General features: G+C 45.0%; 1 protein-coding gene across 3 annotated transcripts in view; it reads left to right on the top strand.

The window, feature by feature from the left end:
- Nucleotides 1-10,496: 10,496 nt before the first annotated feature.
- The window catches only part of AXIN2 (axin 2), a 28,469-nt gene continuing 12,043 nt past the window's right edge, over nt 10,497-26,922 (top strand). Inside the window, exons 1-3 of one of the 3 annotated variants that reach the window (XM_044983411.1) lie at nt 10,497-10,598; nt 12,567-13,519; nt 19,847-19,987. In XM_044983411.1, the coding sequence (XP_044839346.1) occupies nt 12,696-13,519; nt 19,847-19,987 (965 nt within the window). In that variant the 5' untranslated portion in view covers nt 10,497-10,598; nt 12,567-12,695. Of the gene's footprint in view, nt 10,599-11,125; nt 11,374-12,309; nt 12,332-12,566; nt 13,520-19,846; nt 19,988-26,922 lie in introns of those variants that run through there. The other 2 variants (XM_044983410.1, XM_044983412.1) reach the window with 2 other exon arrangements.

Genomic DNA, 26,922 nt, shown 5'->3' on the forward strand with positions numbered 1-26,922 from the left:
GACAGCCAGCAGCTAGAAGCGCTCTTATCTTTCTCCTTCCAGACTCAAACTTCCCATCCTAAACAGAGGTTAGCTCACTAGGCAGGCAGCTATATTTCTTCTTGACCTCACAGGGCAGACACTCCTCACAGCCATGCAAGGAGCTCTCGCTAAGTGCATCTCCCCTTCCCGCGTTCGGCGTACCCCTCCGTCGCACACTCCTTCCAGATACATGCACAATTAAATGACCAAACCAGGGGGCATTTGCCTCTGCTCAGGCTTAGTTTTCCTGTTGTGCCACCAGCTGCCTGGTGTAATTGTTCATACCAACTAGTAAGAGGAAGGAGGATATGCCTAAAATTTTCCAATATGGACTGTGGTAGCCAACATGCTCAATATTACACCATGGTAGCAGGTGGCACGCTAGCAGCAGTGGGGCTCAGCAGAGGCAGGTGGGCCTTGTCTCAGTCCTTCAGTTGGTTAGAGCTAGAGGAGGCACCATAGAGAGAAAGGTCAAGGAAATGCAGTGAGGGAGTCACACGGGGACAGAGCAAGGATACCATACGCTAGCACTTGCTTTGGTGGCTTTTCGGTGGGGTGAGAGAGGCTTTCATTTTGCTGCTCTTTCTGAGTCTGCAGCCCCAGGTGGCTGCCTGTCTAACCCAGGCACTGGTTATTTACAACACACAAACTGACTCCAGAGATTGTGATTTAATTAAATGGAGAATAAAATGACCTGGTGATTGATTGACGTGCCAGGCACTTTATATCTCTCGTGTGTTTTGATGAAGGACTGGAGTGTTGTGTTTCCTGCAGGACTTGGAAGACCAAGCTACTGCTCTCTTAACAAGATGAACTTTACAACTAACAGTGCTGCTATATTGTCCACAGCCTATGCCCTTCTGCGAAAGGATTCACATCCTGCAGGTGGTACCTCCTTATGGCTGTTCTAGGGATCAGCTCCCAGCCAGTCCGGTGCCCTCTTCTGTCAGTTACTCAAGCTGCTACCCCCACCCTCTTCACAACTCAGCCCTCTGGCCACATCACTATATAATCCTCCCCTTCCATGGTAACAAAGTCTTTCCAGTTCAGCTGTCCAGCTGGGGTCTCCAACACTCCTATACCACTTCCCCTACCTCGTAGGGAAACCCAGGCCAACCCCATTCACTGGGTTCCCTTCCAGCCCAACAAGCAGCCAACGTTTGCATAGTCCTACCCCTGGCTGCTGTTTCCCTGGGCTTCTTCCTACCTAGTCTTCTCAGGCTTTCTTTCCCCACAGCTCCTCTGGGGTTGACCGTTCCTGCAGGGCTAGAACCCCAGGTCATATACTCCCTTTCCCCCACTCCCGAGAGCAACCACAGACGCTTTCCCTGCAGCCCCTTTCTGCTGCGAACTTCCTGGCTTGATCATCTCGCCTACTCCTGCCCATCTGGGCTTCTTTTCAGTTAGGTCTGGCTGTCTTCTAAATGCACCTAGCCACCTTAACCACTTCAGAGGCTGGTGTGGAGAGAACTCCCCATCACACCTTCTGCAACAGGGATAACAGAAGGCATTTTCAGGGGATGAACACCTATATAGATAGACTCCAACTTTTCAATTTTTTCATTAGTAGAAAATACATGACACCAAATTCCATGGTGGGAATTTCAAATTGTGTGTCCACTTAATAGTAGTTCTGCCAAGCCCGCATTTCTCCAGCTTACCTATCACAATGTCACGTGGGACTGTGTCAAAAGTCTTGCTGAAGTCCCTGTAGATTATGTCCACCTTCCTGGGTGACATGCCCCTACTTCCATTCCCTGGATGTATCCCTTTTGGTTTTTAGATAGCTCAAATATGCTCCTTTGGGACGTCACACTGGCCTCCTGTGCCTCTGCCTTGGACTAGCCTCATGTTGAGCCTCCAGTATTACATCTTTTAGGAACTGCCAGCCCCCTTTAACTCGTTTTCTGTTAGCTCAGAACAAGCATCCACATGAATAGGTCAAGTTTTTCCAAGTCTTTCCCAGAACAATTGGGGCCCCTTTTGAACAGAAGGTCCCCTTCATTTGCTGGATCAGAAAGCAAGCCCTGAGACCATTTAAACTCAGGCTATTTATCCAAAAGTCCTTTATCTGTTTTCCTCTGGAGAATCCAGTTTGAACTAGTCTAGGCAAGCTTCCCTAGGAGGTGGTACCTCTGTAGAGGTGTTACAACCTGAGTGAATTTGCCTAATCACCCCTCCACTGTTCTTAATTCCTGGAGAAACTGTGGTTTCCATCCCCCAGGGAATTACATACAATCACTGGCCCACAATGGTATGTAAACTTAATTCAATAAGGTTTATCTTAATTCAGTAAGAGTTGTCCAAGATATTGCAGGAAGTTGCCATATCTCTCACACTGACTTCCTTTGTGAAGCACCTTGAGCTCTATGGATGAAAAGTGCTATATAAGAGCTAGGTATTATTATTTCTCAAGGCCCTAAGATGTGATTGTGCAGTGGTGCTCTTCACACCATTATTCTTTCCAGGAAGCACAAGGTGCAAAACACTTAAAACTAATGTTGGCCGTAAAAGGCAATTGCTTAGGATGCTGGTTATATGTTTTCTTCTAAACAAAAATGAGCCAGATCCTCAGTCGGTGTAAATCAGAATAGTTCCACTGACAACAGTGGAATGACACCATTTTACACCAGATGAAGATCTGGCCTAATAATTTGTCCTCTATTTCTTTTGTGAAAATCAGAGCTAGGGTCTAATTTAGCATCTTGTGAAACATCCACAAAACCGCTCCTCCCAGTGGTACCGGGAGGTGTCAGAACTGATCAAGCTGACCTTGAGCAGGTGGACAGCTTCAGCTAGGTTTGAGCTGAGAAATGAAACAAGGCATTAGAAATGCCAGGAGGCCAGAAGTGGCTCAATCAAATATGTCATCACAGACAGGGATATTCCAAGGTGAAAACAGTTTTTTAAAATGACCAAATTTAGCGCTCTTAGTTTGATTATACCCATAAATAACTATGGTCAGGAGAGCTGACCAGAGCTGCACTGGTGTAGTCTTTTGAGATTCAGCATTAGTGGCATTTGACCTACTTTTATGCGGGAAGGCAACTCTCTGGAAACGTCTCTTTCAGAGTGAGACACCAGTGAAGCAACTGCCTTATGGGCAGAGAAGACATTGATGGAGCAAGATGCCTGAAAGTTAACTAGGGGAAGTTTAGAATACACAATGGTCTAGAAAATGTTTGTGTTATAATGGGCTCTCTGACTGTCGTTTGGCCTCATTGCTAGCATTACACAGAATCACTGAAAGCCGAGATGAAGAAACCTGATTTGATCAACTACTCGAGTTCCTGACGAAGCACAATATTCTTCTGCACAAATTTTCTTCCCCTCTGCTCCAAGGAGGCTTCTAGGAAAAATTCCCTTTTTTCCAATAAGCTGATTTCAAGCTCTTTGCCTTAAATGTAAATGTCATGTCCATAATGTCAGAGGGGGTTGGCACGGTTGCAGGGGCGGCTCTACAAATTTGGCCGCCCCAAGCAGTCATGCCCGGGAGGCGCCCCCGAGCCGCGGGAGCAGCGGACCTCCCGTGGGCATGACTGCGGAGGGTCCGCTGGTCGCGCGGCTCGGCTGGACCTCCCGCAGCTGCGGACGGTTCGCTGGTCCGGCGGCTCCGGTTGAGCTGCCGCAGTCATGCCTGCGGGAGGTCCGCTGCTCCCGGGGCTCCGGTGGACCTCCCGCAGGGATGACTGCGGCAGGTCCGCCGGCCCAACCTGCCGCCCCCCCGGGAAAGGGCCGCCCCAGGCGGGTGCTTGCCCTGCTGGGCTCTGGAGCCGGCCCTGCACGGTTGGCTGACACTGCTTAAACAGCCCATTTTGTCACTTTATGACACTTTCACTGTGGCATTATATAAAACGCAGAACGTAAGGTGCTATGAAGTGAATATAAATTGTTAATTTTGCTATCTGTTCAGTGTGGGAATTCAGGTTCAACTGTAGGTTGGTGAATCACAGGAAAAATCAAAAATATCCAGTTTCCTTGGTAGCTGTAGCAGCTCCCTGAACATAGAAACTTTCCTGTAGGCTATAAACAAGGATTTCCACAATGCCAGATACTGGTAATGATGAATAAAACTCTGGAAGTTCTACTTGTACCCACCATTGTCTATTTATTTCATCATTCTAGTTCCAAGTAGACCCTAGCAGTGTATGTACCACTCAGCATGTTTACACATCACAGATGATAACGAGAGACTATATTATTATAAGGTTACAAAGTTTTCATCGACATGACGGGGACGTTCACATTACCCAACAGTGGCAAATCACGCGTGAGTCATGCAGGTTTGTCCCCAGGTTCCAATACAAGCTGTATAGCACCCATACCCCACCATGTATTCTGGCTTATCCTTAATGCCAGGCTACCTTCTTTATTATGAGTCCAACTGTCCAGGTGTTAGGGGGCGAGGGATGTGGTAACTAAAACATTTGTAAAACCTTTCGAAGTTTCCCGAGTTACTTGGCCCATCTAGCCCAGTTCCAGCTTGTGCTTGAGGTTGGAGGGGAACGGAATCCCTAACTGGGCTTGCATAAAAGTGTGCTTGTCTCTTCGCAAATGTGAGCCACGGTGACTGTTTTGGAGGACAATGATGGTCAAGCAGCCCCAAGGGATATAAAAGAAATGGTACCAAGTCTGTGTTAATGTATATTGGCCCCTGTGCTGTATCACCCTCCAGGTATCATTTCCAGGGCAAGGGCAGTGTTACTACATGAGGGCTGTTTACCAAAATGGCCACTATTTGTTTAAAATACACGTTGACAAAAATTACATTTTTGAGAAGCTAAACTATGAAAATGATGCCTGGAGACTTCTTGGAAAGGGGGTGCGTGTCCTGTCTCACACGTTTGTATTGCTTCAACCCCGCTAGAACAGAATTTGAGTACAGCACATGATGCTCTTTCAGCCAATCAGACTAGAGTATATAGTCTGGATAATTAAATGGATGTTACCCATGTATGACCTTAGAGCTCCAGTTCTTCCCCTGTGAATGATTTAACCACAAGAGTTAGTACATGGGAGAGAGAGCTTGGTTCAAAGTCAGTCCAGGAGATAAGTAGCTTCTGGATACCTATTACCCTCTGATGGCTGTTTGGTGATCTCAGTCTAATCCCTAGTCAACAGGTGTCCCCATCAAAAATCTCATCACTGGAATGGACAATGAGACAAGAATTGTAAGCTCTTCAGGGAAGGGGCCATCTTTTTATTATATGATTGTAGTGCCTGGCACAATGAGGCCTTGATCCATGACTTAACACTAACCACAACAAATAATAATAATAATACCATGTGCCTCGTAGAGAGAGTTCCTCCAGCTCAGAGTTGGGGCAGCCACAGGGAAGCTTGCTGTACCTTGCCAGTGGCTAGAGGAACTCCATCTTCCAGGGTGGAAAAACTGGATGCTTTCAACAACAATAAATCCCCTTAAATTTTATTTTGTTTTAAATTGAAATGGCACCAACAACCTCCCATGATGCCCAGGAGATGCATATATTAATATGTGACTGTGTTAGATACATGGTTTCTGTGCTGTCCAAGATTCAGCCAGCAGAGAGTTAATCAACAAATGCGCTCTTCAAGAGCCACCAGTCTCTTAGTACCTTGGACCTATAGCTCAGGCCTAGGGCCACTGGAACGCATGAGGTCTTCACTGATTTATTTGTAATCTTCCAAGAGGTGGTGGTCAGGGCTTGGAGGAAGCCATGCAAAGGTCTCAAAACCACAGGTCAAGGGAAATAGCTTGTTTAGCAATACAATTAGTTATGGATATTGAAAACCTAAAACATATTTTTAAAGGATATAAAAGAGAAGAGAAAAAGATGCAATCCTTGTCTGGGAAGATTCTTACAGGGACACTGACTTTAATGAGCATAATTTAACTTACCATTGTCACAAGTATCATCTAATATTAAGTGAAAGAGACTAGAGAAAAAGTGTATATTTCTTTTGGGTTTTTTTCCCCAGTTTGCTCTGTGGATTGACAACACTTGTTATAATTTTCTCAGTTTCCCCTGTATAATCAGTTACGGCCTGGGCCTGTGAACACATAAGCATATGGGTAACTTAGCTGAGTAATCCACCTATCTTCTACAGGGTGACTCACATATGTAAGTGCTTGTAAGCCTGGGTTCTTTGTTGTTTGTGTGGGGTCTTTAACACAGCAGCTAGGTGTGAAACACATAGGGCCTGATTCTCCGATGATGAGCATCCACATTTCACTGCATACCCCTCTCACGCTCCAGTCAAAGGCAATGGGGGCTGTCAGGTGCCCAGCACTTCTGAAAACCAGGCCCTTAAGGAACAATCTGTTCCACCTTGCATGGGACACTCCTTACCTTTCCCACACCTGAAGAAGAGCTTGGTGGAGCTCAGAAGCTTTGCCAATAGAAGTTGGTCCAATGACAGATATCACCTCACCCATCCTGCCTCTCTCAGGCCCTTAAGGAAACAGGTGTGATTGTAGAACACAATAGTTGAGAGGGGAGCGTAGGGGCAGGTGCACTACTTCAAACTGCTTCTCTTTCTTTCTTTTTTTTTTTTTTAAACTGATGACATTGGCAGGGCCTCTTTGATGTTTAAAACCAGGGAAGGGATAGCTTTGGTGGGAGACGATTTCACTGCATAACCCCCTCTCTCCCTCTTTCACACTCACACACATAAGGATGACCAGATAGCAAGTATGAAAATTTGGGATGGGGGGGAAGCCCCCCCCAAATTGGGACATCTGATCACCCTCTCTCCCCCCCACCGGGACTCCTGCAACAGGGCTGAAGAGAGGCGCAGGATTCCCACCTACCCTTCAACCCCCGCCAGGTTCCACCCACCCCGCCACCAGCCCTTACGCTTTGCTTAGCGCGGCTGGCTCGCCCATCACCCGCCCTCCTCCTCCTCTTCATTCATGAAAGGGAACGCAAGCCCCGCCTCCTCCGCACGCCCGACGGCAAATGTATCAATCGCCGGCATGTGGCTCTCGCCCCGCGGACTGTCCAATCAGAGACGCCAGCGGAGGGCGCGGGGCCAATGGGAAGTGTCCGAGGGACACACACCAGCGGCAGGACCGAACTAGAGCTGTCAAAGCTCACGCGCTCTGGGAGCGATCAGCCCCCTCCCCCAGGGCTTTTTCTTTGACACCCTGGGAGCTGCAGAGCGGCACGAAGGCAAAGTACCAGGCAATGGCGCGGCGGGGGAGGGGCCGTGTGTAACCATCCATTCCCAACTCAGAAATAAAAGTCCCCTCTCCTCCCCCACCCCCACCCCGCGCACCACGTGCCCTCTATGGCACCCCAATTCCTCCAGGCCACTTCCCCGCACAGAAAATGCCCGAGCTCCTTATGCTGATTAACCCCCCCCATACCCCCGTGCCACGTGTTGATTGTAGCCCCCAAAACATGCACCACGGCCCCTGTCCCCGGCCTGTAATGTTTTCTTGCTACTTCAGGTCAGTAAATTAAACCCGAACATGCATTAGAGACAACTAGAGGGTCCCACCAACTTTCCCACCAGGGCATGAAATGTAAATCTTTCCCCTGGCCCATAAAGCCTAGTGGTGTCACTTCAATGACACGCTTCGTTGGTTAGCTCTGATTTTACAGAAATAAGCGGCCAGAATAGATCCAGGAGGGTATACGCTGCTGGCACACAGCCAGGGGAGTCTCTGTTTACACCAGCTGGGGGTGTGGCTCTATTGACTTCAATGGAGCTACCAGCTGAGGATCTGGGCCCATTGATTTCAAGGGAACTAGGCCAGCTAACATCCGTGGGGATCTGGCCCCATTGTCTTCAGTGGATATTCACCAGCGAGGAGCCAGCCCAAGGTTGTTTTAAAGAAAGAACCCTCCAGGGACAAAGTACGTTTCTGTATTAACCACCTTTTCCCCGTAGTATTTCCCCCACTTACTCCCAAACCTAACCAAAAATGCACCAGTTACTGTTTACATCTGGCCAGTGGCGTTAAATGATGGTGAACAAACGAGAAAGACTGCTCCAGACTCTGGGTACTGGAGCCAGGCTGATGGAAATTCTACATAATTGCTATTTGCATTGCCTCCACTATGTATACTTTGGGGAGGTGGGGGGAATGTATGCAGAGCAGAGAGAAAGGCAAGTCTTGTAGTTAAAAGTTAGTCTGAAAGGCTAATAACAGGTTGCATGTGGCTTTTGCATTTCCAAGGGATTGTCATAAATTACATTCACAAAAAAGAAGCTGGTGTTTGGAAAGCAGAGCCCATGTGCTGCCTGTGATTCACTTGCAGTACCAGCCCTGCCCTGCAGCAGTCGCCATTCTAGACACTGACTTCCCCGCACACAGGCGGTTTCAAAGGGGTCCAGCGATCTCTATTCTGGCACCTAATTCAAGAGGTCTGATGTTCAGCCTTTTCCACTGAGAACAAATGGGTGCTGAGCACTTTTCAAAATTCAGCCCTTGGTGCATATAGTAACCTTCTGACCATAACATATTGTCCTTAGATTGTGAGCTCCTTGGACTGTGCTTTTTAAGAACCCGGGCACTGCTGTAAATAAATAAGCACCTGTAATAATGCATGCAGCTTGGTGCACATGAATAGTCCTATTGGGCCTACCCATGTGAGTAACGTTACTTACATGCATAAATATCTGAAGGGTGAGGACCTCACATGGGCAGGGACTCTGTCTTTGTATGTACTGGGTCAAAGCACTGTTTGCGGCCCCTGGGCTGAATCATAATCTAAAAAATAACAAGAAAAATCTGATTGCGAAGTTTTTTTCATGCCATCCAGGACAAAAAACACCGGTTGCCTTGTTTTGGCCATGCAGAGGGAAGCTTTGCCTGCTTTTTGTTCATTCGGTTTAAAAAACTCTGAAATACGTGTTCTGTGTTACCTAGATGGGGACACGAAAAGTTTTTCAGTCCACTAAAACTAGAGATGAGCTGCAGCCACAAAGTTGGGACTGGACCTGCCACTTAGGACACGGGTGTTCTGGTCCTGCCCTTCCCCCCAAAATAAACCCAGCTGAGGAAAGGGGGAAAGGAGTTAGTACAGCCTATAATGTGGGACTCACTCAGGTGATAGGGGTTCTAATCCCAGCTCTACCCCTGGACTCTGGGGTGACCTTAAGTGAGTCCCTGTACCTCAGTTTCCCCTTCTGCAAAGTGAGGGTAGTGATTTACTCGACCTCCCTTTATAATGTGTGTTGAGCCCTCCGGATGAAGTGTCATGCAAGAGCTAAGCCTGGGGGAGAGGAGACGGATTGGATGAGGAATACAGGTTTGGGGTCCAATCTCTAATTAAAGCCTTTTGTATAAAGTTTTTTTTAAAAACCCATTCTGTGTCTGTTTAATATTTCACATATGGGGAGAGAGGGATGTGAACACAGCTTAAGCCAGAGTTCTGTTTGTGTGCCAGTTATATTAGGATGCAGCCTGAAAATAGGCATTTGGATCATTAAAACGGGCCAATTTTCTCCTAATATGAACAGTTTTGTGTGTGGGGGGGGGGGGGAGGAATAAGTTTTTTTTATACCGCAGAAAAATTTCACCACCCTCCAGTCCTAAAGTTGACCAGAAAAATAAAGGCAATCGGCTGCTGGTTGGCATTGTCTAAGGAGGGAAAAGTTCAAGAACAACTGATACCTATCTCGCTGGCGGCTGGTTACAAAGCAGAGACAGAGCGCAGGGGGGGTCGGGCGGCGGAGTGAGCACGGAAAGGGTTACAGGCAGGGCGCAGAGCTGGCAGCAGCCCTGGTAAAGGGGGGTTGCCTGTCCCTTTAAGGCTCCGGCAGCTCTGGGAGAATTGCAGGGATAATACGATTGGGGCGGCAGGATCACTTACTTCTGACGTTCCAAAGCCTGGGGGAGTTGGCTGGAGATTGTTTCCCTTTGATAAGGTCCTGGCAACTTAGTAACAACTCCAGAGATGGAAAAAAAAATATTCCAAGTCTGAAAGCTTGCCTTAAAACCCCCCCCAAGCAACATAATAAAAAATCCGCCTTTGAAAAAGAATTAGCTCCAGCTCGATGCCAGGCTGCCACGGGAGAGTCTGGCGCAAGGGTGCAACAGGAAGCTGAGGCGTGCATGGGGTGGGGGTTTTTTGGTGGTGCTGGTGTGGGGGGGGGGAGGAGGTGTTGCAGAAAGGCGCTTATCTCCCTTGCAGGACCGTTCTCTCGGTTCTTCACTTTGATGTGCACAGTTAAACCCACAGCTCAGTGTTTGTTGGAATAGCCTGGAGGACATTTGGTGCCTGGAATGACTGCCTGAAACAGGACCTGAGTTGAAAGAAGGGGGGGGGGTGGGGGGTCAGGAGAAGCAGGGAGGGATCAGCTCTTTTGTATTTTTTTAAAGGGGGGGGTGGTTGGTAGAAGGAGAGGATCACCCTGAACTCTTTAGCTTTTACTCACACATTCCGTGCAGCCGCTTTCTGCCAATGCTCTCAGATGCTATTGCAAAGCCAGAGAGGAGGAGGAAGAAGAAGAAAATATAGGGGGGGGAATCGGGGCAACATTGCGGATACTTTTGGTGGGAAAGGGCCGGGGGGGGCGGGAGGGGGGCTGTTTTAAGGAGGAACGGAGCGGCGGCGGTGCGGAGAGAACTACTGGGATCCATGGTAAGTTGCAAAAGAATGTGTGTGTGATCCGAGCGCTGCCCTCCCCCCGCGCTCTTCTCCCTCTCCGCGGCGCTTTGATGTGCTCTTCGCTGGGGCTTTGAAGTTTTAAGGAAAGCTATTTATGTGCTAGCTATGGGCAAGCAGGGCTGGGCTGACACCGGAGTGGGGTTTTATTTTATTTTTGAATTATGTTGCAAAAATCCGAGATCTCGGTGCCTTTCCCCCCCCCCCCCCCTGCAAGAGGGGAAGCTTTTATTTTATGGCCATGGTGGGGAACGAGAGGCAGACATAGCAGGATGCATTTTTGTTAAAGGTGGATGTGGTGAGAATGAGATTTCTCTCCTCTCTCCCCCCTCCTCCTCCTCCCCCTCCTTACCCCTCCCACACCCCTCAGCACCCCCTGTGAACTCCAAAGAGGCGCTGCACGCTTAGTTAGGGGTCAGTTGTTGCACAGGAGTCGAAGGAAGCAAGTAGCTTAGGACTCTCTCTCTCTCTAAGATCTCTTTCCAACCTCTCATTTCTCTGCCCGTCGCCATTTCTGGAGCAGGTTTTTTTTATTATTATTTGGCAGGATTGTCCTTTGAGGGCTTGGCGCCTCCTGGATTGTTTCTTCCCTTCTTTAGTTTTTATTTTTGGAGGGTCTCTCTTTTTGTCTTTTCTTTTTTTGTTTGCAGGAGGGGTGGTTGGGTGTATTTATTTTTGCTCTAAGGTGGGGAGCAGGGGGCTGAGCTTGGAGGAGATGAGAGCCCAGGCACGGGATGCCTGCAGCAATCAGGTACATTATAGACAAGGGGGAGGCACTTTCTCTCTCTCTCTCTCTTCCTTTTCTGCAAACGGGATTCGATATTGCAAGACTGATGATAATAGGGGTGACATATTGAACTGCTTGTTTATGTGTGTGTGTGAATTTCTGCTTGGGATTGTGCAGTAAGGAAAAAAAGCCAGGAACTCAGTTCACGCTTTCTGATTAGTTTGAGAGCCTTTCACATGCTTATTAAACCAGCTTTTTATTGGATGGAAGCAGGTTTTATTAAACCTGTAGAGAAGCTTTTAAAAACCATTCTGCACTGTAGCGCGTGTTTACTTTTTTTTGATCTTCTTTTTTTAAACCTGTAGCAAGATTTAGTTAGTTTCACGTTTACCTACTAATGATGGAAACTTGTTCTAATAAAAAAAAGTCACTAGTGAATCAGCCTTTGGAGGCAAATGGGTTGGTGATTTTTTTCTTCTCTCTTTCAAACTTTTAACAAGTGCATGTGCTTAACGTAACCAAATCCATGAGAGTTTTTTTTTATTTTGAAGGTTGTAGTTAACTTCTGAAATGAGTCAGAACTGTTTTAAAAATGAAACATTGTAGCGATTTCTTCTCCCCCCCCCCCCGCCCAAGTCTCTCTGAACGTGCCGTTCCAAAACAGCATTCAGCATTGTGCTAGAAGGGCTTCTGGTGATCATAATCTCAATTTTTAAGGAGTGAGAGGAGAGGGGGGTAAAATGGAAACCAGATGCCGAGAAAGGCACGTCTTGTTCCCTGCCTTGAGTTATCTACAAAAAAAGAGGCAAAATTGAGGGGTGGGGGTGCGTGCGCAAAACTGGTTTACCCTGCAAACAGCCGGACAGAGCCAAGTTTGTGTGTCTGATGCTATCACTGAGAGGGGAGAAAGTTACCTGTATTTTTGTAAAGAGGGGTGTCTCCACTGGAGACGGGTTTGGTAGGTTGTGATTACATATGCAGTGTAAGTGAAGGGTTAATTCTTTTTCTTTCCAACCCCCTCACCCCCCCCCCAAGTTAAAAGTGCGCCGAGAGTTCAGAAAAGCATATCTGATACTTTTGATTAACACTGCAGATAGCTGAGTTGCTTTTTTTTTTTTAATGTGAAGAGTTGAAAAGCCTGTTTACTTTTTGTCTTTGATGTTGGGTGGATCTGGTTTTGATTAGATCAATACTCTTTTCTTTTCTTTTCTTTCCAGAGAGGAGGCTCAGAGGATCTCCTGCTGACTTGAGAGAGAGAGGCGCACACACACACACACACAGGCAGATTACTGAGGAATTTAAGGGGGGGGGGACGGAAAAACCCTACCAGAAGAACTCGTGGAGCCATGAGCAGCGCTGTGTTGCTGACTCACCTTCCAGACCCCAGCAGCAGCTTCAGGGAAGACGCCCCCCGCCCCCCTGTGCCAGGCGAGGAAGGAGAGACACCATGCCAACAGCCTGCAAGCTCGTTTGTCATGAAAAGCCAAAGCTTCAAGGCCATGTCAATTTCTTCCAACCCAAGGAGGAATGAGGATGGTCTTGGAGAGCCGGAAGGCAGTGCATCTCCAGACTCCCCTCTGGCAAGATGGACCAAATCCCTGCATTCCTTGTTGGGGGATCAAGATGGTGCCTATCTTTTTCGGACCTTCCTGGAAAGAGAGAAATGTGTGGATACCTTAGACTTCTGGTTTGCCTGCAATGGCTTCAGGCAGATGGACCTTAAGGATACCAAAACTTTAAGAGTAGCCAAAGCTATATACAAAAGGTACATTGAGAACAACAGCATTGTCTCCAAGCAGCTCAAGCCTGCCACTAAGACCTATATAAGAGATAGTATCAAGAAGCAGCAGATAGATTCTATAATGTTTGATCAGGCACAGACTGAAATTCAGACTGTGATGGAGGAAAATGCTTACCAGATGTTTTTGACTTCTGATATATACCTCGAATATGTAAGGAGTGGGGGAGAGAATCCTGCTTATATTAACAGCAATGGACTGGGGACCTTAAAAGTTGTCTGTGGCTATCTCCCAACCTTGAATGAAGAAGAAGAATGGAGCTGTGTGGACTTTAAAAACAAAATCTTGCCTTCTGTAGTTGGGCTATCCAGCAAGACTTTGAGGGTTACAGCAAATGTCAGAGCTACAGAAACGGCTGAGAATGGATACAGGTAAGAAAACTCTATGGAGGAAATCTCCTGATGTTTTGATCTTAATGACTTGGAGACTATTATTCTTTAAAAGGTTTGAGAAGTGGGTGTTGAGTGTTAGATGGTTTTAAAACAGAAAGCTAGCAACATAACCCCCTCTCTCCCCCCATGTTTAAAAATGGTCCAGAAATCCTATTAGTTAAGCATGCCATTGGTAGATTCAACACAGATGCTTATCTCAGCCTTAAATGTTCAGGTATTTATTTTGTATTTTTGTTGCTCTTTTCTGAACAGAAGAAACACTGTATTGTGCTGTTAAAGCTTATTGGCCAAAAACTTCATAGCAACTACATGCATTAATTATTGCAGCAACTTTGAAACATATTGCGCGTAACGGTAAAGAGCATCTATATAGGCATATGAAAAATGAAACATTAGTTCACCAACTTCACCACTAACCGGTGCTTAAGTTGGTTGGTTACATGGAATGCAGTTGTGTAATAACAGAGCAGGAAATGTATGCACTTACTACATAGTAAAATACATGTCAAGTTTGTATATGTAATATAAAATCTCTCTCTCTCTCATATCACATTCATTATTGGTACCATGTCAAAGCCATTCCAGATGGCTTTGAGTCAGTGTATACAAGAGCATAAGATCTTAGCATCATGTATTTAGGGTTATAGTAGGTCTGGTATTCTCTTATTGGCAGAGTGCTTGAAGTTAAACTTATTAAAAGCTGGATCTATGTCTTAATGCCAAGTTCAGAGTGTGTAGTGTCCGTTATGCAATACCAGAGGCAAAGTCTTCATTATGCACTTAGGCAGAGCGATTTCTGTGATACCGAGCCCTTCATTTTGCTGGATGCTTTGTTGAAAAGGTGGCGTGAGGGGGCAAGTAGCCCCTCACAAAATGACCATGATCATATTCCAAATGAGTAAAATTGTCTTCTGAAAACCTATTTTCCCCTCCCCAGCCCCTTGCCCCTTCTTCCACCAGCCTTTCCATTTATGTGACTTGTTGAGTAAAGATCTGGGGCAGAGTGATCTGTTTTCAGTTGTATGCTCTGTCTGCTAGCACAGATGCACGGAGTTTGTTTCTCAGTGTGGTGAGTGTTTGACATCTGGTTTACAGGAATTTTGAGAGCAGTTTCTGTGATTCATGGACATCAAAGGGCTTCAGGCTTCTATTTCAGTTGTATTCTGCCTCTTAGAGGAGGGTGATTGTAGTGCATCTCTCTGCTCCTTTCCTGCCCTTCAGAGAGGCTGCAACAGCGTGGCTGTGGTGATCAAAGTGGATCCAGGGACTGTGGGGTTAATTCTTCTCTGACACCTGTGTAAACTGGTTAGTCTCTAAGGTGCCACTAGTACTCCTGTTATTTTTGTAAATTTGGAGCGACTCCTCTGACATCTATGGAGTTAGTCTCCATCTTACAACAGTTTCACTGAGAGCGGTATTTGGCCACTTGTCTCTTCTTGAGACCAGCTTTTTAAGTGAAGAAGGAAGGGGTTGTAATGGTCTGCGGGCCTAACTGGCAGCCAATTTGTGGGACTTACCAGTGCTGTGAGCCTCACCCTCTTGCAGGAGTGTCCTAGCTCAACAGTCTGCTGTTCTCCAGGACTAAACAGTGATGAGTTGTGATGTTCTGTTATCTTTTGGTCTTCATTGGAATTCTGTGCCCAGTTGGGAATGGATTTTACATTCTACCAGTTGCTTCTGGCTCAAGAGAACTTTTCCACAACCATGACTAGTGTTGCCTTCCTGGCCTGGAGTACTGATGGCCATCATGCCTTGAGATTGCAGCTCTTTCAAGTGAAGCTCTTTCTTTTTTTTTTGCTACTTAGATGTCAAATCTGCCCCCAGGAGGTCAGGTGGTGCTATCTGCTTTGATCACCTTCTCTTGCATTTTCAATAGCTTTTTGAATCAAGATCTCTTGACTCCATGGAGAATACAGAGAGGGAGGTCAAGCTGAGATTCTTCTCAACCCAAAGGCCAGGAAACCGGTTTCCCTCCCCCTCTCCAAGTTATCCTTGTTCAAAGGTGTGTGCGCCCGCCAGCTGGTAGCTAAGGAGTGCATGGATGAGTTGTGTATCACTATTCACTGCATTTAGGATTGGAACTGGAGCTTGATAAAGAAGAGTCTTCACTGAGTGATGGCCAAACCACACCTCCATCCTGGCGTGTGTATGATTCAAAGCACTACACAGACTAACTGCCTACATCAGCCACTATCTCCTAATAAATTGCAATTTAAGTATAAATAATAAGACAAAATATAGGATTAGAGTCTGGAGAGGGAAAAAAGGGAATTTGGTGCATATTAAGTATTGGTTATATATGTGGGCTCCTGATGTATAATAAATACTTTGAGCTTGTTTCAAATTTCCCCCTCCCCTGAAACACTTCTTTTTTTAAAGTATTAGATGTGTGTCTAATGTTTTTTGTGAGACTGCCACCCTCAAACCATTGAGTTTGTGCTGGGCCCAGGAATGTAAAATGGAATCTGACCATTATTTATATTTGGTTCTGAGTGTATCATGCATGTGTTTTATGTACATGGAACTTTAGAGTGCAGCTTTTATAATATATTTTTATTCAATCCAAGGTGGACTCATCTGCCTCCCATTATGTTCTCTGTTCTAACATCACTGACACTGGCCTTGCTTTAAATAAGTTGGGGCTAGCAGATGGCCCTCTGCTGGCTCAAAGTGCTTCCTGTCCTTTGAAAGAACTCGCTGATGGAGCTCATTTTGTGTGAAGTTATTGGAACCAAGTTTGGCTTCAATTATCAAAGTAAATGATGCCATTGTAAAGCTATGCTTGAAGCAGTGTTCCACAGTTAGAGCATGGAGGCTGTGATTAACATCGTTTTGCTATATTTTTACGTTACCCCTGTTGTGCAGTGATGTTTGTGTCTCAGTAAAATATTTAGTAAGCTTCAGTCTTGCCTTGGGAAAAAAATGCTGCTTGAGGATTTATTTCTCAGCGTGTAAGTCTTTGGTTTAAACTGCCAGGTTGCTTTTTTATTTCAGAGAGCCATAGGTTGACTGTGTGTGTGCTCACCAAAAATCAGGGGTGCTGGAACAGTGTGTATAGTGGGAGTGCTGAGAGTCATTAAACCAAACTGCCTGTAGATGATGGAAACCACTGCAATTGAGGGTGTGCTGCAGCACCCCTGGTTCCAGCATCCATGCCAAAAATGATCCTAAATTGCATTGTTATAACAGGGATCCAGAAAAGAGCCCCATACATTCTAGCTGCACTGTAATCCCTCTGTGATTTTTACCCATTGCCTAACATAATGTATAGAGAGCTACATGCTGTGTGTCATCTCATCAAGATAAGAGATAAGAATAGTCTGAGAAACATCAGTCGTTCTCCTTGATGCTCCAGAGCAACTGCTACCTGACAGCTGAAAACACTTTGCATATTGAGTTTGAAGATTTTTGTGTATGTGCAGAATCTGTATCAGAGAACTCCACTTTCCATAGGAATTTAAAATCCTTGAAGGCAATGTGATGCATATGGGTGCAATTACTGTAGTGTGGTCAAGTTTTTAAAAAGTTAATCATAAAAAAAAAAAAAAAACCCAGCCCTAATCAGTTTTCTTGAAGTATGTGGGAATTTCTATATGGGGCTACTCTGAATCTTTTTCTGCCTTTTTTTTTAATAAGATGATTAAAGACAAAGTAAAAGTATGTGTGTTTTTTAAGTTAATCAGGTTCTGAGAGGTGACATTCTTACTGAACCGCTGTGCAAGTTATAATGATCTCTGTGGGGGGAGGAAGGGTTGGTTTTGGAGTACAGTACTCATCAATGAGTTAAACTTTATTCACATAGGGTAGATTAAAAGCTGAATTTAGAGAGATGAAGAAGGTATTTTATACACACTGAACCATCTTTCTATTAAGTGATTAGATAGCACTACTGGTTTTTTTTAATAGGGTTGCAGCATAAACTATCAAATGATTAATTGCTTCTGTATTAGCATGATTAAATAGCAACACTGAACATGAAATAAAAGGACAGTACTTAAGACTCACTTAAAAGCAGGATTGCTTCAGTACATATGGTGAACATCTTGAAACCGAATACTTTACAATAATAAGCCTAATGGGTCTGGGTTTTGTAGAAGCAAGACATTAAACAGTTTCCAGTAGAGTGATAAAAAGTAGAGGCTTCAGCCTTTCTGTGAGCTACCAAAAACTAGCAGTGGCCTAAAGAATGTCACTGGAACCTTACAAGCTGACTTGTATTAGCAAGAGGGTTGTATTATTTTAAAAGGACACTTTTTTTTGGTGATAGGGTAACTTGGCTTTCATCAGCATGTGGAATTAATTTATCTTTTTAAGACTTGACTTCTTTCCTGTGGCATTCCTTACTATCACCTCTTTTTTTCACTTAAAAAAAAGTCTTGATCTTCCCATTGAACTGACTTAGCAAGCTTTGGAAAAGAATGTAATCCCAGCTGTGCTTAAATACCTGACTCTCTGCAACAAGGCCTCCAGCAAAGCTCAAGCCTGAAACTGGGGCCCGGAAGTTCAGTCATGCTGTTTGCAGTAGGGCTCTCATACCAAAGAGGCCCATCTTCCCTCCCCCAGCCTTTGCGAAGGCTCATGGGTTTTCCCCCTTGCTAGTGAAACAGAGGAATGCACCACAGCAGGGGAGTAGGGAAAACTTGTTGTTTGTGAGAGAACTGAAGAGGTCGAAAGTGGGTAACTGGGGCAGATGAAACAAAGGAACTAGAGATACTAGCAGGAGGAGAAGTGCCGCTTGCCATTAAGGCAGCTGTGCTGCTCACTTAAATCAAGCTGGCCTCATCCAATCCCAGAAGGGTTGGGGTGGAGAGTTTGAAAGACCATTTAAAAACCTGCAGAGCATGCTAGCCTGTTCCTGAGGCCCCCAGTGCTGTGTAAGTGACCCTAATTATTAAAATCAGCAGACCTTATCAGATAATGAGGTTCTGCTTTGATACACAAACTCAAAAGCTTAACAGCCAAGACCTGCATTTATATATAAACAAGTATACCTCCGAAAACCCCTTGGCACAGACCACTTACCACAGATTGAAAGATGTGTAAATGAATTTACACTCTTAAAACTTGGAATCATTTTGACCTAAACATTGTCCAGTGGTTAGGGGGTCAGGGCACCTGGGGTAGGTCAGACTTTACAGAAGTGTCTGCTAATTCTTGATTTCCCCATTCTTGGATACCCAACTTGAGACACCTAAGGCTGTTTTTTTTTTTTCATCCCTCCCCTAAGGTGCTTTGATCTTAATTGGCACTGAGCACACACAACTCCTAGGCACCTCGAGGTATCACTAAAAGTTAAAGTTCTCTTGAAAACTGGCTTTGTAGTTTCCCTCTTTTTAAAGGGGGCACCGGGGCACTCACCTTTGTAAAAGCAGTTTGAGATCATATTGTTAAGCTGGCTTGTATAAATGCTTATTATTTATTAGTAATTCTAAAGCTTGTCAGTGGTTGCAGTCAGTTATCTATGGTGCCTGAAAGGAGAGGTGGTAACATTTTCAAAAGCACCTAACTCCTATTTTCAGAAGAGACTTGGGTATTAGCTCAAGCCCTAATGACTTTCTGTGCTCTAAGGGCCAGATTTTTAAAGGTATTTAGGTGCTTCTGAGATTTTCAGAAGCATTCTTTTGAAAATCCCAGTAGGTGCCTAACTATATCTCTAGGCACCTCAATACCATTAAAAATCAGGCCTCAATTCACTTTTGAAAATGGGATGTTGGGTATGTCTACACAGCAATAAAAGACCTGCAGCATGGCTGAGGCTGGCCTGGGTCAGTTGATTCGGGCTTGTGGGGCTTCAGAGCTAAAAATTGCAGTGTAGACGTGCAGCATGGAGCCCAGGCCCTGAAACTCTACAAGGGGGTTGGTGTCTCAGAGCTCGGGCTACAGCCCAAGCCTGAATGTCTACTCTGCTATTTTTATCCCTGCAGCCAAAGCCCCTGAGACTCAATGCTGGGGCTTTTTACTGCAGTGTAGACATATCCTTAGAGTCCCAATTCCCCTAGGTGCATTTGAAAATCTTGTCCAGAGTGCTCAGCCACCAGCTTGATGTTGGGGTTTATGTAGAGAATGGTTGGTGACTGTGTAGTTCTGGGTCTGTCTTAACTCTGTGTGTTCGCTGTCAAGATAAACTTCTTGTGGACTGTGAGAACAGAAGCATTCTGAGTGTCTATTGGATATAAAACAGCGGATGGATAGGTTTTTAAAGACATTAGTTGTCTTATGTACACACCTACCATGAGTATGACACTAACTTTCTGTACTTTTTTTCAGATGTAAAAATAACGTGACCACTATTTTGCTTGTCCCTAGGTCATTCAAGAGGAACGATCCTATTAACCCATACCATGTGAATTCTGGCTATGTTTTTGCCCCAGCAACTAGCGCAAATGATAGCGAAATATCTAGTGATGCCCTGACTGATGATTCCATGTCAATGACGGACAGTAGCGTGTAAGTATTCCACTTTAGCAAAGTCCTTTGGAATTTACCTCTTGAAAACTACCTGTGCTGATGTACCACAATGACTTGCCAGCATGACTGTTCTATCATTTTAATACGGCTTCTGCTTTTTCCATTGGATGAAATCACTGGAAGGCATCTTAAGCCATCCAGAAGTATTGCTGATCGCTCTGCTATTTACTCATGTCACAGATATTGGCTGCAGTAACCATGGTGGGTGGATCTTCCTTTTTTTTTTTTTTTGCCACTTTTCAACAATTCTCATTTTAATCCTCAACTGAGCAAATGTGTATTCTCCCATATGCTGAAAGAATAAAATAGAAACACTGCTACTAACACATGGAATATATTTATAGTTCATCACACCTTTTTATTTGAAGGCCAAGCCTCCAATAGTATTTGATTTGTCATTTAAAAAAAACAACACACAACTTTCTACAGGAATTGATTTCTGTAATAGTGAGAATCAACACTAACAGGGTTACTGACCTGAAGGTTACTGCACATTATAATCTTTCAGAGAATTGTTTGAATGGAGCTTTATGGATTAAAATGTCAAGAGTCTTAAGAGCCTGTAGAGGAGAGGAAGGATGGTCCTGTGGTTAAAGACCAAGCTTGAGAATCATGAGATCTGGGCTCTGCCACAACTGGCTGTATAACCTTGGATAAGTTGCTTAACTTCTAAAATGGGGATAGTGACACTTTTCCTTCCGCATGGGGGGTGTACTGAGACTTAATTCATTAATATGTGTAAAGCTCTTTGAGATCCTTTGATGAAAGGAATTATAATTAAGTGCAGGTCACGCCACCGAAATGGACCAAGTCCTCTGGAAAAGGTGTTTGTTAAATAAAGTAGTGTGTTCAAGGCCTTAATCTCATAAATGCAACTCCTTCAATGTCTCTGTTGGATGTATATAGTGGATATGTTTTCCCCCGCAAAGATCTGCTTGCTGGCTTTTTTTAAAGTCACCAGTCTGCTGCCTGATGATGTACACACGCTTTAATGGAAAACAGAGCAGGTTTTTTACAAAACATCCTAGATGCACAAACAGATGCAGGTTTTTTTTGTATTTTTTTTAAATGCACATGTGTGTTTTGAACTGATATTATGGAAAAAATAGCTTGTTATCCCACCGGATTCTCTTATTGAACAATATTGGCATTAAATAAAAGAGCTGAATCATAGGGTGACTTCTTTATTTCTTCTTACTGGCTCTAGTTGTATGTGATCATGTGTCAACAGAGCATTCACTGGGTTAGTCATTTCTGGCCCAATGTAGGGTCACTTGGGATTCACAGGGCTAGGATTATACCCTCTCTTCACAGCAATGCCAATTGTGGGCCTTATACAGATGAGAGCACTGAGTGAGAAATAAAGTGCATGGTGGATGAAAGGCTTAACTGAATCGCTTTCAGCCTATTGTTAGTCTAGGGGAGCTTAGAGGGGATAAGAGGGTAGCAGGCCGCTTTGAAATTTACTTGAACAAGTGAATAGGAGCTCCCCATAAAGCAGTGCATGAAAGGAGCCTGGCTGTTTTTTCCTGCCATAACAATAGCCAGTGCAGACTGTGAGGAGCTTGGGGAAGCTTGGCTGATTAAACTGCTGGGAGCTTCAAGGTTTTTTGGGGGGTGGGAGGGGGCAGGGGAGAATGAGAGAAGAGGGGGCATGTGTGGATTTCAATAGAATGCAGGTTTACATGGTGTTAAGAGACAAACCTAGAAAGTTATAGTTCCTGCTACAAACTGAGCCAGTCCCTGAATCTTTGAAAGTACAGGACTCCCTCTAGCCATACTTACTCCGTGGGGGTGGGAATGGCCTGACTACTGGAAGTGGTGGGGTGTGTGTGAGGTATTTTATTTTTCTCTCTAGAGTGTGTGCGCGCGCACGTGTGGGCGTGTGGGGCGGTAGAACATCTGAACTTGCAAAATTACCATAGCTAAGGCCTGATGTAAGTAAAACGGCCTCTACAGAAATGTCAGCAGCTATTGCCAATATTGTAATGCAACATGCATAAAATGTCTGGGATTAGTTTTCTTCTCTGCCTTGGATTATGTAGAAAATGGACTTTGCTAGAGATTCTGAAGTGTTTCCAAAAAGTTCTGCTGCGTGGATTCCCACCATTGTCGCAAGCTGTGTCGTGGTGGTTTTCTTGCTGCAAGTGTGCAGCTCTCCCTCTTTCACACAAGGCTTTTACTATTTAAACCAGTGTAAATGCAAATCAGCTCCTAGTGGAGTTACTCCCTGTTTATGCTGATGTAAACTGAAGAGCGGAATTTGTCCCATAAAGCCTATGTCAGTCATACCAGTAAAGTGAGGCATGAATTTTATAAAAAAATCTTCTATTGAATTGCAGCTATAGGTAAAATTGCCAAACAATAAACACCCTGTGTGTTTTTTTTAAGTTTTTTAAATGTCAAGTATAAATTTAATTTTATAATAGCCACAAAGCATCATGCAAATTTCCCTTTCTTGATTGGGGGAGGGGGAAGAGGAAAGGGGATTTTTTTTATTTGCTTATATCTTATTTATGGATTTACTTTGGACACAGGGGATTGCTGCTGAGCGAACTTCAAATATTACCTTATCTTACAAACCAGGCTTTTGATGTTGGCAAGATCAGAGGCTTGTTTCAGAGCCGTTGCCAAATGAAGATGGGAGTGAATGCATATGCGCATGAGTCTGATATTTCAAAGCAGCAGTAAAACTACATTCAGGTTAGGTCAGGCACATCTGAGTCAAAAGGCTAAGATAATTGGCTCAGTTTAAATGGCAGCTGACTGGAAAGAAGATTTCAAACTAGTGTTTCCCCCAGAAAGAGATTGGCTTAGCACCAGGCTGGGTAGCTGAAATGTTTATAATTAAACTATACTATTTAGTGCCTAAACTCTGTAGCTCTTCAGCCCACAGCTTTTAGTAGCCAAGAAATGTGAGTGCAAATGTTTACTGCTGGAGAAAGAGAAGAAGGTTATATTGAAATGACCTATTTGAGGAACTCCTGTTTTTAAAAACAAAACACAACACCCCCTCCTCGCTCCAAATAGTAATCCTGTGCTATGCACTATAACATCTGGCAAAGCCTAACCTTTTAAAATAAAAGGCACTTTCTAGTTGTCACTGTGGCCTATACGCATTTCAGCTTCAGATTTTTCTGTAATATCTTTTTCTTATTGCACCCAAGCTGGCTGTAAACCCCCAACTCCAGCTGCACGTCTTGCCTGTAATAAGTGATTGGCCACTCTTGTTTCCCCCTTAAACCTGGCATCATCCCCTGTTCCTCACTTTATGTGGAAGGCCTACATTTAAAAAGCAGACATCAAACCAACGACAACATTGTCTCTTCCTTCTTTAGAAGGCCGGACTCTCCCAAGGCTACTAAGTAACTTTCCCATCTCGGTGAAATGTCTTGTACCTTGTTACAAGCTGTATGAGCAAGGAGCTGATCCTGACTTGTGTAACTGCATTGAAGAGAGAATCGGGCCCCCTTCTCCCTTGCCCATGTTGGTGTCATCTTTTCTGTACCTTTTCTGGAGTTATCCATGACCTATACGCCCCACCCCTTTGTTGTCTTCCACCTGCAGCTATCTCATTGCGGCTCTGAATGAGCCAGACCGTGGCTGGAGAGGTTCATGTGCTTGTTTCCAAGCCAGTGTTGGCAGTTGTCTGACAGCTGCCTGGGCTGCTCTGAAAGAACAAATGTACCATGCTTGGAAATCCTGGCTGCTTATTGACTGAAAATGGTGCTGACTGAAAATTCTTACATGACAGGAAAGGGGTTAACTTTAAACCAACTCAAACCAGGCATATCTAAATGGAGATGGAAATTCTGTCCTACAGTCACCTTTTGTGGCTGATAGGTGAGAGAGGCCTTTTTACTGTGAGGCAAATCATCCCAGTTTGGTAGGAGCTACATCCCCGTGGGAAGCGCCGCAACTCTGTAAATTGCAGCTTGCTTTCCATCACATCCTCCCATTACTGCCCCCATGGATGGAGCTGGAGGTCTGGCCTCTAAAGTCTGTAGTCCCCAAAGCTGGAGCACGGAGTGTTTTGGAGGGATCCGTCAGACGTGGAAGGGACTGGCAGCAGAGCTGTCCTAGCCCTTGCCACAGAATGCCGTGGCCAAGATAAGCAGGGCTGGGGTGAGCTGTTCAGGTTCTCTATTTCTGCTGATTTTGGAAGGGAGCAATGCTATAGGCAGTGGTTCTGTTCCCTCCCTCGGCTATTCCCTCTCAGTCACTGGAGCCCTGAACTCGTGTGCTTCAGGCAGCGATGTAGCAGGGCAGGCGTCTCTTCTGCCTCGCCTCCCCTCCCCTCCATCCATTCTGTTGCATTTGGGTTAGTGTTTCCACAGGCTTCTGTGTGTGTGTTATGTACAGTACTAACCTAGGCAGGTGGATACTTGACATGCTGCTTAAGGTGGAATTTCTGTCAAATAATGCGAAGGCAGACAGTCTTACCCTGGTGGAAAAGATGCAGGGGGTCTTTAATTCCTCTGTATGCAAAGTCTCATTTAAAACACCTTCACCTTGGTAACCCTCAAAGAACAAAATCCCTCTCCTCCAATCCACGTAATGAGCATTGACCTCCTTCCCCCTCTGCCCCCATAACTGCTGCTCAACCTGGCTACAGCCCAATCCATACTCATGTGTTGTGCGTCCAAGCCAAGTTCAAATAGATATTTTCATACTTTTATTGCCCCTTCTTTCATCATGAGCATAAATGTTTAGTGCTTGTGATAATGACTGATCACCCCGGTCGTGGTACGGAACAGTGCAGACAGATGCTATGCGTGATTCTCCAGAGTGTGTTCCCATATGGGGCTCTGTGCCTGAGCTACTGCTCTTCTGCAGAGACCTACCTGAGGCAGAATTGAAGGCAGATTGTCATTAGGAACTGAACTGAGCACCCTAAACTCACTTTGCTTGTGACATAACCAACGTCTCCAGTGATGATTGTCCACCCTGTTAAATCATTGCCCCAAACATCTCTTCTCTTGACTAATGCTCTGTTCTGTCTGGATTTTCCAAAGTTTCAAACAATAAACTGGTTTGACTTTTTTTTCTTCAGTCTTTGCTACTCCATATCACTTGTGAATTAGTTGCTTCGTAATGGAAATTTCGAAAGCACTAGGCCAAGACTTTCACAGATGACTAGGGGTTGTGCACCTCAACGTTTGGGTACTCAACTCAAGAAACTATAATGGGGCCTGCTTTCCACCATGTCCCGCCTCCCCCCATCCCCTTGGGGGTGGATGCTTGGCACTTTCTGAAAATGTGGCCCCTTCAAATTGTCTCAGGCTGGGCAGCCAAACATTGAAGCATGCACCTGCACATGAAAAGAATCACTGGTCAGTTTTTGGAAAAATCTTGGCCTTAGTCCTTTCACTGTTGTGAGAGTGGGAAGTGCCATGCTACCATAATGGTGGTGGATCTTAAAATGAGGTTTGTGTGTGAGAGAGGGAGCAATGTGAGGGTTGTGGGGTTTTTTTTTGTTTTTTTTTGGGTGGGGGGGAGATGATACAGAAAGGGAGAAGTGCATAATAGCTGTGAGTGGAGTTTATATTCTACCCTTTTATACATCCTTACATCCAAGGACTTCAGAGCGCTCTACAAATATTAATACTCAGGCGTTACCTCCCTATCCAACATGGTGCTGTATTATCTCTTATGGATTTGAGGGGGTGGAGAGACTGGCGCACAAAGACTATGGTTGCGCCTCAAATTTATGGGAAATCTGAGACTAGAACTCATGATTAGCAGTCATGCTTTTCAAACACTGGACTGTCCCTGCTCAAAGTTCATTTATTCATGGAGGATAAGTCCATCAATGGCTATTAGCCAGGATGCAAAACCATGCTCTGAAGTGTCCCTAAACTCTCTTTCCCAAAAGCTGGGAATGGGCGATATGGGATGGATCACTTGATGTTTACCTGTTCTGTTCATTCCCCCGGAAGCACCTGGTGTTGGCCACTGTCAGAGGACAGGATACTGGGCTAGATGGACCTTTGGTCTGATCCAGTGTGGCTGTTCTTACATTCTTAATACTAATGTGGGTAAATCTTTGCATGCCTAGATGACAGCATACCTCGTTGCTAGAGAAAAATTACTGCTTCTGCTGTCTTGATGGCAATTTTCATAGCTCTTCTCACTTGGTCTGGGGATTTTTTTGTTGTTTGATTGCTTTATCCCAATGGGCTGACATAGCCAAGAAGAAGAATGATGTCCCATAGCTTTAGGGGCCTGTGTTCTGGTGCTGCGCCTTGTAGTGACTTTACTGGGTTGTGCATGACACCCTCGAAGGCAGAAAAGGCATCTTGGGTCCCACCCGGGAGGGAGAGCGCTTTGTGACCATTAACTTTATCATCTTTTCTTATCTGCATAGTGTTGGCAATCTATGAAGTGCTTTAGACCTAACAGCCCCCCCCTACAGTCTATGGTGACATACAGAACAAGTGTACGAAGTGTGCAGGTGTGTGTGAAACCTATTACTGGAAGGCCCCAGTCCAGTAAGCTGCTGTGTACAGGCAGAGCCCTGTTGAAGTCAGTGGGACTCAGCAGGGATCTGTCCACATTCAGATGCCTACATGAAGGGGGCCGGAGCTTGCTCTGGCAGCCCTTGCTCAGCTACTGAACATCCAGGCCTAGTGACGTAAGCTTGATTTCTTTTTTCAGAGGCATTAAACCTCCATAGACTTTACTGACTTTCAGTTGGAGTCCTCAGTGCTCAGGACTTCTGAAAGTCAGGCCCCTCAGTCTGTTTAGATTATTTCAAAGAACATGGAAGGGGCTTGCTGGGAACGGTAAAATGATTAGATAATTTTGAATTCTGTCTTCTGTTTTGGAAAGTACTTGCAGTGATCCATTGATTTACAGCATAATAAGTTGAAATAAATAGGCGTAGGATATCCTGGTTGACTGTGACTTGTCTT

Source organism: Mauremys mutica, chromosome 12 (assembly GCF_020497125.1).
Source record: "Mauremys mutica isolate MM-2020 ecotype Southern chromosome 12, ASM2049712v1, whole genome shotgun sequence".
Classification (NCBI taxonomy): domain Eukaryota; kingdom Metazoa; phylum Chordata; order Testudines; family Geoemydidae; genus Mauremys; species Mauremys mutica.